This window comes from Eublepharis macularius, chromosome 8 (assembly GCF_028583425.1).
Source record: "Eublepharis macularius isolate TG4126 chromosome 8, MPM_Emac_v1.0, whole genome shotgun sequence".
NCBI classification, from domain to species: Eukaryota; Metazoa; Chordata; class Lepidosauria; order Squamata; family Eublepharidae; genus Eublepharis; species Eublepharis macularius.
Window position 1 is genome coordinate 75,966,313 of NC_072797.1, and position 17,569 is coordinate 75,983,881.

Below are 17,569 nucleotides of genomic sequence, written 5' to 3' on the forward strand. Positions count from 1 at the left end.
GACACAGTGTCACAGTCACATAAAATCTCTGAACTGGCTTCTGACCCCTCACCTGAGGAGGTAGTGGGGGATCCAACCTCATCCTCACCCACTGCAGACTTCAGGCTTTTTTCTGATGCTTAGAATGGCCAGGGCCTTGGAGCTGGATGTCTCTTCATCCACTCAGAAACCAAAGAGCAAGGTGCTCCAAGCCCTCTAATCCAAGACCTCCACTTCTGTAGCCTTCCCTGCTGTGGAGGACTTATTAGATATAGCCCACAGCATATGGGAGAAAGCAGCCTCTACCCCTTCCACATTGTGTAAGATCAAAGGATACTACAAATTAAGCAACAGGATTGCGTCTTTTTGTTCAATCACCCGAGTCCCTCTTCCCTAGTGACAGAAGAGGTCCAGACCAAGTACAAATTCAGCTCACATTCCTCACCAAGTGACAAGAAGGTTGTAAACTCAATGCATTGGGCAGAAAAATCTACTCTTCAGCTGCTCTGAACTTCGGGATTTCAAATTACCAGGCCATAATAGGGTCCTACAACCTCTTCCTCTGGGACCGTCTCTGTGCCTATACCTCCAGTCTTCCTGAGGATGAATGTCAGGCTATGGATGACAGGCTATGGCAGATAGATACCTGTACCATTGCAGCAAGAATCTAGGCTCTTGGTTAAATGGTTTTATTCAGAAATCAAATCATTTCCACAGATATGTCCATAGAGTTACTCAGAAGCAAGGTAAGCTACTAAGCAGTAAGTATCAATCCTTTCCTTCAATCAAATGCCCTACAATAAGAGAGCCTTGGTGAAAGCACTTCACAGTGAGTCCTTCAGGCTAGCCAAGCAGCAGATGTCAGTGGCTAAACATGAACCTGATTGCACGGCTAGGGCCATGGCCTCCGCGATAGTTCTATGTAAACACTCATAGCTGAGATCTACAGCACTGACCTCAGACAAGCATGGCAAGATAGAGGACCTCCCCTTTGAGGGTTCTTCACTGTTTTAGGAAAAAACAGATAATTAACTTACCAAGATGAAAACTGACAGATAGCTCGTTCATTGGGAGTCATTGCCCCACAGCACCAATACCAGCAGCAACCATACAAGTATCGATCCCAGGGACGCCAACAATATCAACAGGTGAATCCCAAGGTACAACTATCAACCACACCAATCCCAAAAGTCCTTCTCTTCTTACCAACGTAATGCAGGAAGAAAATCCAGCAGATCAAGGCCAAAGCAGTCATAACCACAGTCCCCCAAGCAAACTCAAGGGCAGAATTCAGTGTTCTGACTAACCCACACACATAAGGCACTACAACGTTCATTCCTGGATAGATTGGCCCCGTTTGCTCCCCAATGGGAAAAGATCACTGACGACCCCTGGGTACTTGCCATTGTGAGAAATGTCTATTGGTTACACTTTACCAAAACACCTCCCCTTCCCTCCTGGGAAGATCCATGGCACAACCATCTCCAGAGCTTCAGTCAGCTATCTCTGAGTTATTAGCCAAGGGAACTATTCAGAGGGTGCCCCCCTCTGAGCCCCAAACCAGGTTTTACTCCGAGTACTTATTCGTTGACAAGAAGGATGGAGGAGTCAGGCCAATCTTGGATTTATGACAGTTAAACGTTTACATTAAAGTTGAAAAAATTTGCATGTTGATGCTCTCCAGTGTCATTCAGTTTTTGCAAAGGGGTTCATGGCTGGCCACCCAAGACCTAAAGGATGCCTATTTTGAGTGGGCGTGGCTCCGGCTGAGACAAGATGGATGCCTGAAGTGCTGGCTCCAACCCGACCCAGCCCCAAAAGCTTCAAATAAGCAACTAAAAGACGCAGACTAGTCTGCTTATGAGAGGCAAACAGGAGCCTTACAACAAAAAAACAAAACTCAAAAGCAGTGGAGTGTCTAAAGGACTATTTTCCTGCCACTGAACAACTGAACCCTCCAGAGGAGATAACAAACACAGAGGCAGAGATGGCGACGATAGAAGGCCAAGTAAGTACAAAAGAGCCATTAACCCTTGATCCTGCAATGCAAGCAATATTTACTAACTTAGAAAAGAGCATCTTGAGTAAAACAACTTTGCTTTTAAACCCAATAACGCTATGTACTATCTCCTGGAAAATAAAGGAGAAAAAAACAACAAAAATGATCAAAATAACACAAGACCACAAAGGTCAAACATTCACAAAAGCAACAGAAATCGCCCATTTTTTTAGAGATTTTTATTTAAAACTATATTCATCTAGTAAACCGAGTGAAAGAAAAATCAAAGAATTTTTACAAAATCATAAAGGCATTAAAAAACTGAAAGAAGCACACAGAAATATATTGGAAAACCTCATAACATCGCAAGAAATCTTAGAGACAATAAAAAACCTTAAAAATAATAAAGCAACAGGACCTGATTGTCATCCCCCTGAATTCTGTAAAAAAAATTGCCAGAACACTGGTGCAACCACTAATGAGTAATTGCAATAGCATACTCAACACTGGCAGGCAACCTCCTCCTTGGTTGGAAGCAACAATAACATTAATACCTAAGCAAGGTAAAAACACTTCCAATCCAGGCTCATATAGACCAATATCATTATTAAACACAGATTACAAAATCTTTACAGCTATGTTAGGTAAGTGACTCAATATGTTTATTGGAGAATACATCCTACAAGATAAGGCCAGCTTCATTCCAAAAAGAGACATAGCTGATAATATCTGTAAAACTCTAAATATTTTATCTTCTTGTAAACAGAACCAAATTGAATCAATATTGCTTTCACTAGATAGAGAAAAGGCTTTTGATTCTTTGGAAATATTATATTTAAAAGAACTACTTCAGTATATGAACTTTGGTCCACATTTCCTACAAGCAATAAATGCAGTTTATGCGCACCCTACCGCCAAAATTAAAACCAATGGAGTCACTTCAGAAAATATTAAGTTAAAAAGAGGTACAAGACAGGGTTGCCCCCTATCCCCTATACTTTTTGTTATAGCGTTAGAACCCTTAGCTGAAGCAACAAGAAACAACAAATTTATTCAAGGTGTAGAAATAAATCATAAATCATACAAAATCAGGTTTTTTGCAGACGACATTCTTTTATATATTACCCAACCAATCTCATCATTACAAACACTTGATATAGAACTTACTAACTTTAGCCAAATTTCAGGACTAATAATAAACTAAGCCAAATCTAGCTTATTACCAATCAACATAGCAGATCTAACAAAATCACTAATTACACAACAAAGCAGCTACCAATGGGCACACCCCTATTTAACGTATCTAGGAGTTAACATTTCACCTGAGTTGAACCAATCAATTCAGTTTAACGATACACAAAAAATAAAGGAAATCAAAGCTGATATTCAAAAATGGAACAAACAACAATTATCCTGGCATGAGAGACTACATACAATTAAATCATTTTTTCTTCCAAGGCTTCTTTTCTTATTTAGAACTATACTTATTAATATTCCCAATAAGCTACTAAAACACTGGCAATCATTCATAAATCAATTTTTATGGTACTATAAACACCCTAGAATCACTTTCAGCATAATAAAAAGGGAAATATCACAAGGAGGCTTAAATTACCCTGACCTCACAACATACAATGCAGCTTCTAGACTTTTAAATGTAATTCACATATTACAAGATAAAGGACACACTAACTGGATTAATATTTTGGACTGTTCACAACAACACAACACAATACAAGATACTATTTCGACCTCCCAAAAATATAGATCAAAAACAGGTAAACAAAACATGATTTTTTCAGCTATCCTTAATATTTGGGATAAATATAAAAGCAAAATTGTTCTAGAGATCTCATGGTACTCTACTTTAACATCACACCGATCCTTACCACCTCAACACACTCTATCCATACAAGGAAATATACAGCTAACAGACATAGCCACCAAACAAGGACTACTAGGAAAGAGAGAAATAGAAACAAAAATAGATCAAACTATTCCTTGGTTTTCATATTTTCAATTATCCTATTTGTCAAAGGATATCAAACTAAAAGAAGTAATGCATACACCAAAAACAAATTTTGAACAATTTTTAGAAGTAGCAGAGTTTATTCGCAAAAATTTAATCTCTAAAATTTATAACATGCTAATACATAACGAAGACATCCAACTTACAACTGCACAATCAAAATGGCAACAAGATTGCGGAATACCCCTAACAAAAAAAGATTGGGAACAAATTTGGAGATCAAATTTATCCAACTCCAAGGTTATTAACACTAGGCTTCAAACTTATAAAATTATTAATCATTGGTATCTGACTCCCCAAAAACGATAAAAAATTTATTCCAAAAATTCACCTCTTTGTTGGAAAAAGTGTGGCAAAGTAGGTTTCTTTGCACACTGTTGGTGAGAATGCAAGCATGTTACAGAGTTCTGGGAAAAACTATTACACCAAATAGCCTTTATTACATCATACACTATTCCTCTAAAACCAGAATTGATTTTTTTAGACATCTGGAAAGAACAGTCAATACCACAAATCAGGAAAAAATTAATAACTTCTTTTTAGTAGCAGCAAAATCTACAATAGCCTCATATTGGAAATCACAAATTTTACCAAACCTTGACACCTGGTATAACAAAATTTGGGACCAATTTATGATGGAAAAAATAACAGAAAAAATATGCTCTCAAATGAATCCAATGAAAACAACAGAATTTTGCACTAAATGGGAACTCTTTTTGGAATTTCTCTCTAGAAATGAATTTTTGGTCACAAAACTTCCTCAACAAGCAGTTTGCAATTTGGAAATGATAGGCTTATGGTAACTCATTAAGAAGCCAAACAACACAATGTAAGTTGTAATTTATCAAAATGCCAGTGTATGGAGTTTTATCAAAGGTTTAAAAGTTACGAGTTGTAATTGTCGATTCTTTATTGTTGCTTGCTATTTGTTATATGTTCCTATTGTTATATTTAAAAGATTGGAAAATTAATACAATATTTTTTTTAAAAAAATATGCCTATTTCCATATCACAATACACCCCGTTCACAGAAAATATCTACGTTTTTGCTATGGGGGTGAGACCTTCCAATACACCGCACTACCTTTTGACCTGTCATCGGCCCCTAGAGTATTTGCTAAGTGCATGGCAGTTGTTGTCGCCTCTCTTAGATCCCAGGGATGCATGATTTATCCTTATCTGGACAATTGGCTTTTAGTGGCTCAGTCTGAGAAAGTTCTGATGAGGCAGCTTAATCTCACTACCCGCACTATTTCCACACTAGGTCTGATTAACTGGAAGAAGTTGTGCCTTATCCCCACCTAAAAAATCCAATTTACTGGAACTATATTGGACACCTCAGAGGATAGGGCCTTCCTACCAACAGACAGGGCTACCACCTTGAACTCCATAATAATGAAATTTGAGTCTAAAAACTTCCAACCCACCATAGCAGCCCAAAGACTCTTGGGTCAAATGTCTTCCACTACCTGTGTTGTCCCCTTTACCTGCCTCTTCATGAGGCTGCTCCAAAATTGGTTCATCCGAAAATTTGATGCCATAAGACAGCCACAATCCATGTATATCTCTATTCCCAGACCTATCTTAAAGTCCTTGGAATGGTGGACTGTCTGGGATAATTTGTTTAGGGGCACCCCTCTTTGGTTTCTAGATACCAGAGAACATTGTTACTACTGATGCTTCATTCCTGGGTGGAGAGCAGATTTTGAGGATCTGTTGATACAAGACACATGGTCACTTGCTGAAATCACACTCCACGTAAATGTTTTGGAACTGAGGGCAATATGCTATTCACTTACCTCTTTTGCAGGTCTTCTTTGAGGAATGAGAATTGAAGTGCAAACAAACAATACAACAAGCAGGGGGGAACTTCGTCAATGATACTATACAAGGAGGCCACACGTCAAGTGGTCCATCAACAACAAATATTTGCAACCAATCTTTTTGATGTGGGGATTCTTGGAGATCGACCTCTTCGCTACATCAGACAATGCCAAGGCCAGGAAGTTCTGCTCTCAGGCTGAGACAGATCACAACTCCCTTGGAGACATATTCCAAATTCCATGGGACAGAGGGATTTTCTATGCTTACTCCCTTTACCACTACTGCCCCAGGTTTTATGCAAAATCAGACACCACCACACACATTGCATCTTAGTTGCCCCGTTTTGGCCCTGTCGGGACTGGTTTCCCCTCCTCTAGGAAATGGCCAGCGGGCACCTCTGACATTTCCCTCAGGCATCAGACCTTCTGATGAGGAGCCAAATACTGCACCACGATGAGATTTACAGAATGGCTACTGTTCCCCGATCACACCAGTTCTCCGGGGAAGTGATGTAAATTCTAATGAATGCCAGGAAAACATCCACCAGAGTTTCTTATGGGCACAAATGGAACAACTTTGTAAACTGGGTGAATCAAAGGGGACAATCTCCTTTCTCTTGCCCCATCCCAATAGCGTTTGACTATCTACTCTCCCTCCTACATAGAGGCTTAATGGCTTCTTCTATCAAGGTACATCTAGGTGCAATCTCAGCCTTCCATGAGCCCATAGACAATAAGATCCTTTTTTTGGCATCATGCATCTAAGCAGTTTTTGAAGGGGGTACTGAACACCTTTCCCCCAAGAATGGCTCCCATCCCACAGTGGAGCCTTTCTCTGGTCCTGGCTCAGCTAATGTCTTCGCCTTTTGAACCTATGGGTGAATCTACCTTAGCACTAATGTCATGGAAGGTTGCCTTCCTTGTGGCCATTACTGCCCTGAAGAGAGTGGAAGAATTAGGCGCACTCAGAATAGACCCACCATTCTTGCAATTCTTCCACAAAAGGTCATCCTACATCCTAGCCTTCAGTTCACGCCAAAAGTCGTCTCTAGATTTCACCTTCACCAGAAGGTAACATTCCCAGTTTTTTTTCCCAGTACCAACATCAGCTTCTGAATGCACACTACACTCCTTGGATGTTAAACGTGCTTTATTATATTATTTGAACAGAATACACCCATTTAGAAGGTCAGAATCCCTATTTGTATGTTATGCAGGCCCCCATAAGTCCGTCTCTTTCGAGGTGGATCGTAGCAGCCATCAAGAGGTGCTATGCCATATTAGGAATTCCGTGTCTGGTGACGATGAAAGCACACTCCACCAGAGCTCAGTTGTCTTCGGCAGCCTTCCTACATGGGATACCACTGAGGGATATCTGCCAAGCCGCCACCTGCTCTTTGACAGATACCTTCATTAAGCATTACTCCATGGACGCAGCTTCCAGATCAAATGCAGCGGTGGGAAATGCAGTGCTCCAATCGTTATTTGCCTGAGCTTCCTCACATCTGCCTCTTTTGGTGAGTAGCTTGTTAGACTCCCAGTGTGGGGCGGCACAGAAGAATGAAGACAAAAACAATGTTGCTCTTACCTGTAACTGTTGTTTATCGAGTGTCTTCTGTGCAGACACACATTCCCTCCCTTCTGCCCTGCTGTGAGAAGAGACAAAAAAAAACCAAAAAGGGGAATATTGTAATAATATCATCAGTAATTAATCAGATCACAGTCTCTCCTCCGGCGACACAGGAGAACTGAGGGACGATAGGGATGTTTTGGCAAAAGACACCGCAATCGGGCAGGAAACCACTGTGCATGTGCATAATTGCCGGAGCGCCCCCCCCCTCGAGTCTTTTAGAGCTAGAAATCTCTCTCTGAAGCAGGCCTGCGTGTGCACAGTCCCAGTGTGTGTCTGCACAAAAAACACTCAACAAACAATAGTTACAGGTAAGTGCAACACTGTTTCCCCAGTAAATAAGGGAAATGCTTACATTCTGACAAAAAAGAGAGGCATTTAGGAGCTGCTGGAATGAGTTCTCTATTCCAAGTTCTTTTCTGCGTAGGGATGGATCTGAATAATGTTGTAAGTTGGTGCTGTGATTAGATGATTTCCTTCTGAGGGCCAGATTGAAGATCTCTACTCTCCCTGCAAGGGCAGCAAGCATATTTTTGCTTGCCCATGGAGACTTATGGATCTGAATGGGTTCCAGAATACTCTGTGTGATTTTCCTGTGCCTGGCAGCAATTCTTGGACAGGGAACTTCAACTGCACACCAGGAAGAAAAATTGGAGCAAAGATGGTTTGACAAAGCATGCAAAACCACAAAAGGAAAGTGAATAGTCAACAAAACTGTGTGCAACCTTGAAAATAATTTGCTGCAGTTGAGAGCCCAAACTGGAGCAAAAACCCCTTGTAGAAGTTACCCCTGTTAATTTTAGTGAATAGCTTCAGGATTTCTTCCTATGGCCTATGTTGATTGTATATTTGAGAAAAAGAGATTTACATAGTTGACAAAATCATGAAAGATAATACAAGAATTCATTATGAATATTGCATCTGGCTTCATATTACCCTACATAGTTTATGAATTGTACTTACATTGGTTTCATCGATCTCTTTTGGCTATTGCTCTTTATTACTTATCCAAATATTTTAAAAGCCAATTCACTTTTATAACAAGAAATTTCTATCTAGTCCAGACCTTGAAGGATTCATGTATGCAATATTAGTTGTATATTCTACTATCATATCCTGTCTCTGAAGGTTTTTTTAGTAAGCCCTAATCTGAATCAGAAGTTCTCACAATGCTCTCCAATATGCTACTCACAGCAACGACCTTTATTGGCATAAATAATACAGACGGAACAGAAGAAATGTTGTAGAATAAGTTCATAGGGCAGCACAATCGTGTCCCCAGACAGCAAAATTATCTCAAGATACAGCACAGTCGTAGGAAGCTTTATAAAATATTACCCTTGACTTCTACACATAAGCCAAGAATTCAGCAACAGATAGAGTTATTGCTGGACTCTTGTCTGCTAAGAAAAATTTTAGATCCTTATCCAAAAAATCCCTCTGCACAGGAAAAAGGGGACGAATCAATAAACTACGCATAACAGAATATTTGGGGCAGCGAAAAAGAATATGTGAGATTGAATCAGGTTCCCTCAGAGTATAGTCACACAGTCTATCCCTATACAGAATACCTCCGTATCTGCCTGTGACCACTGCTGAGGGAAAGAGATTGAACCTCACTAACAAAGCCCTCCTAAACACTGGGTTTATCAGATCAACAATATATGCTGCCATGGTGGTATGCGAGGAATAGAGGGACAGTGAATGAGGGGAGCAGACTCCGGAGCTGCTGGAATTAATAGTCTGCGCCTCAATATCCCAAATTCTCCTCTTGACCACCTGCAGAACTGCCACCTCACCACTATTATATAAAGGTTCCAAGTCGATTCCTAAGGAACCAATCTTTTCCACTACAGCCTGTGACCAATCTGAAATAAAGGGATCAGTTAGAAGTTGAGCTGGTAGGGGAGGATCGAAAATGAAGACGGAGCCAAAATTTAATCGTAGTGATCCAGGCCCGAGATTCTATCAGGTGCAGATCCAATTCCTTACAGAGGGTAAACAACGACACTGAATTGGATAAACCAAGGATCCTACGCAGGAAGACAGAGTAAATACGCTCGATTCTTTTAGTAAAGGACTGTATCCAAATATGAATTCCGTACAACAGTTGAGAAATAACTGTTGCTTGAAAAATCTTAAGCACTGCTGGGACAAATTGATTGCCCTTTTGAAAAAAAAAACGAATCAAGGCTGCAGTCTTATTCTTGGCTAAACTTAGAGAGTGCTCTGTATGTGGGCACCAACTCAGATTGTAATGGAATAGCACTCCTAAGTAGCAGAAAGATTTTACCTGCTGTATTTCTTTTTTTGCTATTAGTCAGAGGTTGCGTTTCCAAGATTTAGAGAAAACCAAAATTTTTGTCTTGTCAAAATTAATAGAAAGAAAGTTCCGAGAGCAATATGCATTAAACTCGGATAAGAGACGAATAAGGCCAATTCTTGTAAAGGAAAGGATAACCGCATCATCTGCATAAAGCAGAACTGGCACTGCAGCCATATTTAATTTAGGAGGGTGACCATTAATCCTATCCAAACAGGAAGGCAAGTCAGAGATAAAAAGGTTAAAAAGGGAGGGGGCAAGAACGCACCTTTGCTTGACTCCTTTAGAGACAGGTATCTCCTTAGTGAGAGACCCTTTCCCATCAAATCTTACTTGGCAAAAATTGGACGTATGTAATTTCCAAATCAAAAATAAAAGGCGCTTATCAATCCCCAGTTCAAGAAGTTTATCCCATAATAAAGATCTATTAACAGAGTCAAAGGCTTTACGTAGGTCAACAAAGGCTGCATAGAGTTTACCACGCAGGTGGCAAGAGTACTTTTCAGCTAAAAAAGCTGGTTCGCTATGAAGCCAATTTGTTCACGTCCTGGGAGATTACGATCTGCCATCCATTTGGATAATTTGATAAGGAGATGTTTGAATATGCTAATCATGTGTGCCATGGCATCCACCAATTTGTTTCTTGGTGCTCATATCCTTTATCCTTAAGGCAAAGAGGCAATCCTGGGTTCCCTCCACTTTACAGGAGCAGGAGCTGCTTCAGAAGAGCATGAGAGGTCTTCAGAGAGCAACTATTAGGAAACAGCTATCTCCAGCCTAAAAGGACGCTTGACTTAGAATCTCCAAATATTCTGCGTTTGCCTTCTGCTCCTGTGGCAGCCATTTTGTGATTGGCCATGGCTCCCTTGTAGCTAATTTATAGTGACTGCCCTAAGTATATATAACAGTGCATAATATAAATACTGTTAAATTATAAAATTTTGAGCAAATATGCAAATAAAAGCAAAGAAATGAAAGGTCTAATACTAGTGCATGAGCCTATGTTAAATAACTAACAAATTATAATAACCTGCTGTCAGATCGATGTCAATATCCTCGCCCCAAGCACCAGTTGTATAGCAAATGGAAATAAATGGAGTGTGTGCTTAGCCCGGAAACAGTCTTTTCTCCATGATTGCTGTTGTTTATGAAATGGCGGGGTCTATTTTCTGTATCATATAGAGCTAATGATCTCAAAAGAACCTAGCTTCACTTGCTTTACTGAGAGAACCAGAGTGCATTTTTAATTCTGTAGGTAATTCTTCATAAGTATTTCCTTGAATTGGTAGAGTACAAATAAGTGCTTTCAGGATGATGATAATACATTTCTTAATATTACACATGTAGATGCATTTTACCACTGTGGTTACTGTATTTGTTTTTGTCATTCAATTAAGATTTGCCTTCTTTTAAAAAAATGCAGCCTGATTCTACAGCGACAGATAGAGCACTAGCTAGACTGACAACTCACCCACTGCTGAGGACAAAAATTGCTGATATTAAAGGTAAGGTCAAATTAGTCCAGCCAGTCAATGATCATTGGGAACTGTGTGTGTGTAGACCTTCTTGAGATATATTGTGTCTAGGGAATATTAAATTCTTTATAATTGGAATAACAGTTGGAAAAGGCCCTTCTCTCCGATGTCCTGCAGAACTGCTGCCGGTTAATGCGTAACAGCACATTGCATTTTCCCAGGGACATCCCTGTGTTGAGCTGAGAGATGTGTTCTGGAATCTTGCACTTCCAGTCATGTGTGGCCCTGATTTGGATCACGGCTCCAGAGAGAAGTGCCATAGGCCTTTGATTGGACAATTTTCTGACCAGAAACAGTCTCAGGGAGCTCCATGTCACAGTTCAGGTCTGGAAAACAGTGCAAGGAGAGAGGAGTTGAGCCTGAGCATGCCTGGGAAGCACAGAACTCCAAAACAACTCTTTAGTCCTTGGGACATCTCTGAGGAAAACGTAGTAAGTAGTTAACCCCTCAGAGTAGGTAGTATTAAGCTAGATTGGCAAATGGTCTAGTTCCATGCAAGGCAACTATATATGTAATGTTTGTATTTTACCTGAAATAGATGAACAGAGAAATTTTAATACATTGCATGTATTGATACCTGATTTTGGTGCAGTGCTCCTTTACTGATGTATTTAAAAAATAAAATGTCACTTCGTAACTGTATTCTGGAGACCATTTTTACTGCTGCTGGTTTTGTAATTTCTAGTTACAAAACTTGTGTCTGTGAAAACTGGCTAAATAAAAGATTTCAAAAAAATTCCCCTATACAAAATTCATTCATATATAACAGTACCATAAATACAAATATACAACATCATTGTAAACAAACTATACAATGATTATCTCAAGAGTAATTCCACAGGAAAAAAATTTTTTAAGGGAAAAAACCCATTCAGAAACGTTCAGTGAATTCCAGAGCCCCCAGTTCCAAGGAAAAATTCAATCACATACATATATCTCCAATCCTATTCAAAAGAACTGAAGTCCTCAGCTCAAAATGAATCTTCAAAAGTGAAAAAAGTCTCTGTGAGGATGCTCAAACAGCTTCACTGTATTAACTGCAAGATAAGCCTTCAGATGCTCTAACTAAAATCTGGGCAGCTTCACTGTAGTGACGACAGAGAGCTGGCTGAAATGACCCATTTCAGAACCTTTCTTCAAAGCCTTAGCTGCTTGTATTAAATTCTCTTCACCAAAGCATCTCTTAGACCTTCTCTCCGTCTCAAACAGAACTTACTACCATAGAATGGTGAAGAAAATTTATAATTTGTTTACAATGATGTGTATATTTGTATTTATGCTATAATTATATATACATGAATTTTATACACTAGAATTTTTTTTGAAATCTTTATTTAGTCAGCTTTGACAGCCATGTTTTGTAATTAACACACACAAACCAAAGGCAGCCCTAGGGGCAGAACTCCAACCAACACTCAAATAGCCTAGGGACCAATAATTCAGTGAAACCACTATAAATACCAAAAATGAAAAATAGTATAATTCTAAACAATGAAACAGTGAAATATAGCTTAAGTATAACTACAAGTAACCATCTCAGTGGAAAAAGTACAGAGACCAGTCTTAGTCAATTGCACTAGACCAAGCCTCCCAAGGCCAAAATCACGGCGCTGAAATTATAGTCAGTCCATCAATCTGTGAATTCTCAAGTCCTTTCCAAAATTCAGACGTCCGTGTAGTCCAGAAGCCGTCCACTATGTAGCAGTAGACAATGTGGAAACAATAAGGTGGACAATGGTCCTCTAAAGCAGTTCTGGTGTAGAGAGGATCTTAGGCAGATGTATCCCAGGAACCAGCCCAGTCCCGGGTTGGCCCAACAAGCAGCCAGCAAGATTAATCATTTAGCTTGTTTCATCTAGCCACGATTTCATCAGGGGCCACAGTCAAAGCCACCAAAGTCCCTCTAGAAATGAAAAATATAACATGGTAGATTTTCTCCCTCTTAATTGTGAGAAACAAACACACCTTCAAAGTCCACAGAAAAATGCCTTTATACACTTACCAACAGAAACGGCAAACAATTCTTAAGTGCAGTTTATTCTTAGCACGGCAAGGTCAGTAAAGACAACAGACCCCACCTGTTGTGAGCAGATGTTAAATACTTCACGCGCTGATCACTCATGCAGCTTCTTAAAGAGACAGTGTTCCATAGAACCTCACAAGAAGCATGATAAGTTACGCTCAGAATTCAGACCCTTTGGCTGCATGCTCCCTAGAGAGTGAATCCATTTAGCTTCCCTCCGGAGCAGATCTTTTTGAATATGTCCGGCATCTCCCCTCGGAGCAGCATAGAGCACGGACGGTGTATTTGAACTCTAGTTCCGTTTTATGATGGGCAGCAAAATGCTTCACCAAAGGTGCATCCATAACATGATTTTTAATACGTGACAAATGTTCTAGGATACGGACCCTAACTGACCGCGTGGTGCTTCCAACATAAAGCATTTGGCAGCCATATATAATCAAATAGACTGCCCCACTAGTTTGACAGGTAGAGAAGTGTTTAAGCACGATGTCATTCTTCCTTCCTCCAATCTTGACAATCCTACCTGATAAGGCAAGAGGACCTGTCAAACCTTCTCTACTTTTTCATTTCTAGAGGGACTTTGGTGGCTTTGACTGTGGCCCCTGATGAAATCGTGGCTAGATGAAACAAGCTAAATGAATTAATCTTGCTGGCTGCTTGTTGGGCCAACCCGGGACTGGGCTGGTTCCTGGGATACATCTGCCTAAGATCCTCTCTACACCAGAACTGCTTTAGAGGACCATCGTCCACCTTATTGTTTCCACATTGTCTACTGCTACATAGTGGACGGCTTCTGGACTACACAGACGTCTGAATTTTGGAAAGGACTTGAGAATTCACGGATTGATGGACTGACTATACTTTCAGCGCCGTGATTTTGGCCTTGGGAGGCTTGGTCTAGTGCAATTGACTAAGACTGGTCTCTGTACTTTTTCCACTGAGATGGTTACTTGTAGTTATACTTAAAGCTATATTTCACAATACATCTATATTTCACTGTTTCATTGTTTAGAATTATACTATTTTTCATTTTTGGTATTTATAGTGGTTTCACTGAATTATTGGTCCCTGGACGTTTTGTAATTAGGCTTCATTTCCGTGATCCTGTCTTTGACCAGGATTCTGTAATTTCATCATTTTATTTCCATAGTTTCAAGAACTGGTGAACTGGGAAGAATGATTTAGATCTGATAATAGTATAGATACAGCAGTTTAAGGAAGGAAATTTCTAGTTTGGGGGAGACACAAATGATCTGATAGTATGCATTTGTACTTGGAAGAAAATACTGCTATTTTAAATAAGGCTTACTCCTGGGTAAGAATGAGTAGGACTGCTACCAAATTTGCCATTAAGTACCTTCTTATCTTGCTTTTGAGACATCCAGCCATAGAAAAGGCTACTAATCTTTCCATCACTGTCACTTGGAAAATATTAATTGCACAACCACCTTTGTCATCTTCTGTATTACTGGCTGAAAATTGGGAGTGCAGGAGGCTAAACATATGTATTTGTTTTTAGATACTCTGCCTCTTGTCTATGCAGATCATGTGCAGGAGCATACTGTACTTTTATGTGAGATGATAATATCACAGAACTCTGTAGCGTTGCCTCTGGCCCAGACCAGTCGCAGAAACTGAGGTCCTGTGAGGACCTGTAAAGAGACTAATCTCATCTCTTACTCCAGAATTCTCTCAGTGGTTTCAGAAGGCTGATTTACTCTCTCTACATTTTTCCTTTCATTGACTGACTGGCAATCAGCACTTTGCACAGTATTCAGTCTTTATCAAGCACTTTTTGAAGTCTTTTTTCTGTTGGTTAATTTATGTTACATTTTTCTGCTCATGTGCAGAGTCCCCTGGCCCTGACTAGACAAAAAAGCTACCTTGTCTGTGGATGGCCACGTTGTGCAACTGTCATCATCTATACAAGGAACAGCCAGTTTACAATCAATTAAAATGATGAATATTCTTGGTGCCAACTTCTTAAGTCTCAAAATTTCTTTGGTGTCTATTCTAGCGGAAGAGAACCCTTCTTTTGATTGTCCTTTTGTATTGCACTCAGGGATAACAAGTGGCTCCATCAGCAGCAGTTTGTGGCATGCCAACTTTTGTGGGCCTGCTTACAGCATAATCACTGTGGGAGCTGTAAACTCAGTCATGTCATGTAAATAAAAATGGGCAGGCCCCTTGTCTTGCCTCTTCAACTCTTCAAATGATGCTGCCTGTTCCATGGCTCAACAGGCTAGTGGCAAAGCTCCAAGGCATGAGCAATGGAGGCTTCATATGTACTGTAATGGACACTGTGGTAGCAGTATTGCCTATTTTGGACTCAGCTGGTGGCACACTTTAACCCAAGAGTTTGCCACCACTACTAAACAAAATACACTCTGCTGGATGAACAGACTAAGATATAAAGCAGCATCCTACCTTGGGCCCATCAGGCCTGATACTGTCTCCTGTGACTTCTAGTGAATGGTTCACTAAAGTTTCAGGCAGGAATCTTTCTAGCCCTACCCCTGGAAGAATTTTTAATAGAGGCCATGCGCATGAAAATCAACTGCTCTGTTGTTAAACTGTGCCCCCTCCCCAAAAGACTCGCATATACAGCCAGTAATTTACAGTTTTTTCAGCAGCTGATCAATTTCAGGACATACAGAGTTGAGTGGCAAGCAGGTGTTCTAAGATTTGCTTTGTAAATGATATGGTGAGACATACAAAACTATCCCAAAGAATTACTTATAAATGAATTTATTCCCCCTTTGACATTATGGTACATTATATTAGCACTGTTGCTGCAAGGTTTTTTTCAGCCACTTGTTTTTTTTTAGCTGCTGTAAAAGCCTTTAAAGATGCAAGAAGGAAGCCAGCTAGACCCATTTCTGCAGAGGAGCATAAATCAGAAGAAGAGCTTACCAAACAACCTGAAGTGACCCAGCATTCCAATATCAATGAACATAACCAAGTGTTTAAACAAGGCAAAGTAGAGGTGGGAGAGAAGTCACGCACTGACAAGGGAAAGAAGCAAATTTGTAAGAAAGAGAAACAAAAAAATCTAGACAGTGAGAAATGCCCCTCAGATGGTTCTACAGTGCAGGCTCTAAAGGATCATGAATTAGTTCATAAGAGTCAGCTGGAAATGACAGTCTGTCCAGAAAGAAAGGAACAGGTAAGTGATCTCCTTTACAGGGCAGAAGATGAATCAGACAGTGATGCAAGTAACACTGAAGAAAAGGCAGCAGAGGAGGAGTACTTCGATGACAGCACTGAAGAGAGATTCTATAATCAGTCTTCTGGCTCTGATGAAAGCGATGATAATGATGATTTCTTCATTGGCAAAGCAAAGAGGATTAAAAAGAAAGGGGCAGCTGATCTTTCGTCACTTACAGAAGATAAAGACAAGAGCATGGTGGTAAAAGAAACAAAGTATTCACAATTTGACCCTGTGCAGGATTCAGACATACAAGGCAGCTATCCAAATGCAAAAATCAAGAAGCTACAATCTGTATTTTATCCTTCATTGTCCAATTCTGAGCAGAAATCCAAGACTGTAAAAAGGTAAGGCTTTACCTTTAAAAACCTGCAATAATATTATTGGCAAATTTTGGGTGAGTTGGATGAAGAATGTTTGGCTTCTTAGCACAGTGTTTCAGTTTTTACCATTTGCTTGGAATAATGACAATGCAGTCTAATGGTGAAAAGCTTCAAAGAAACAGAAGTCTTGTTTAAAACAGGCCAACAAATCAGTTTGATTGTATCATTGATAGCAATAACATACAGCAGCTTTTTGGTTTGTGTGCTTTACATTCATCTTTATTTTATTTATATATTTAAAACAACTTTATGCCACCTTTCCACCCAAATAGGGTTTCCAAGGCAGCAAACATCAAGTCATTAAAACAATATTTAAAGTATAAGTGTATATAAAATATTTAAAGAATTCAATCTTATGGATTACAAGTTATCAAAAGTCATTGCAGACAATGTGATCTTGACATTTTTAAAGTTAAATATGGAGAAATTATATACTTTTCATTAAAATAGAATAGCTTTTCCTTCTCAAATCAGCTAAATTTCTGTTATTTCCTAGAACTTCTAGAGACCATCTTTCCAAAAACAAAATGATGGGTAAGTCAGGTTGCTGTTGTTGCTTCATTTTGTTTTCGTACAGTTTCTGAATATGGCATTGTTTTGCATTAAAAGGGTAATAACATTGGGGAGGGTGGTG

At 39.7% G+C, this 17,569-nt stretch overlaps 1 protein-coding gene across 2 annotated transcripts in view; it reads left to right on the plus strand.

The window, feature by feature from the left end:
• SRFBP1 (serum response factor binding protein 1) overlaps window positions 1-17,569 on the plus strand; it is a 117,705-nt gene that overhangs the window by 98,622 nt on the left and 1,514 nt on the right. The window contains exons 5-7 of one of the 2 annotated variants that reach the window (XM_054987408.1): window positions 11,207-11,288; window positions 16,155-16,899; window positions 17,432-17,469. In XM_054987408.1, the coding sequence (XP_054843383.1) occupies window positions 11,207-11,288; window positions 16,155-16,899; window positions 17,432-17,469 (865 nt within the window). The remainder of the gene's footprint in view (window positions 1-11,206; window positions 11,289-16,154; window positions 16,900-17,431; window positions 17,470-17,569) is intronic. The other variant, XM_054987410.1, reaches the window with a different exon arrangement.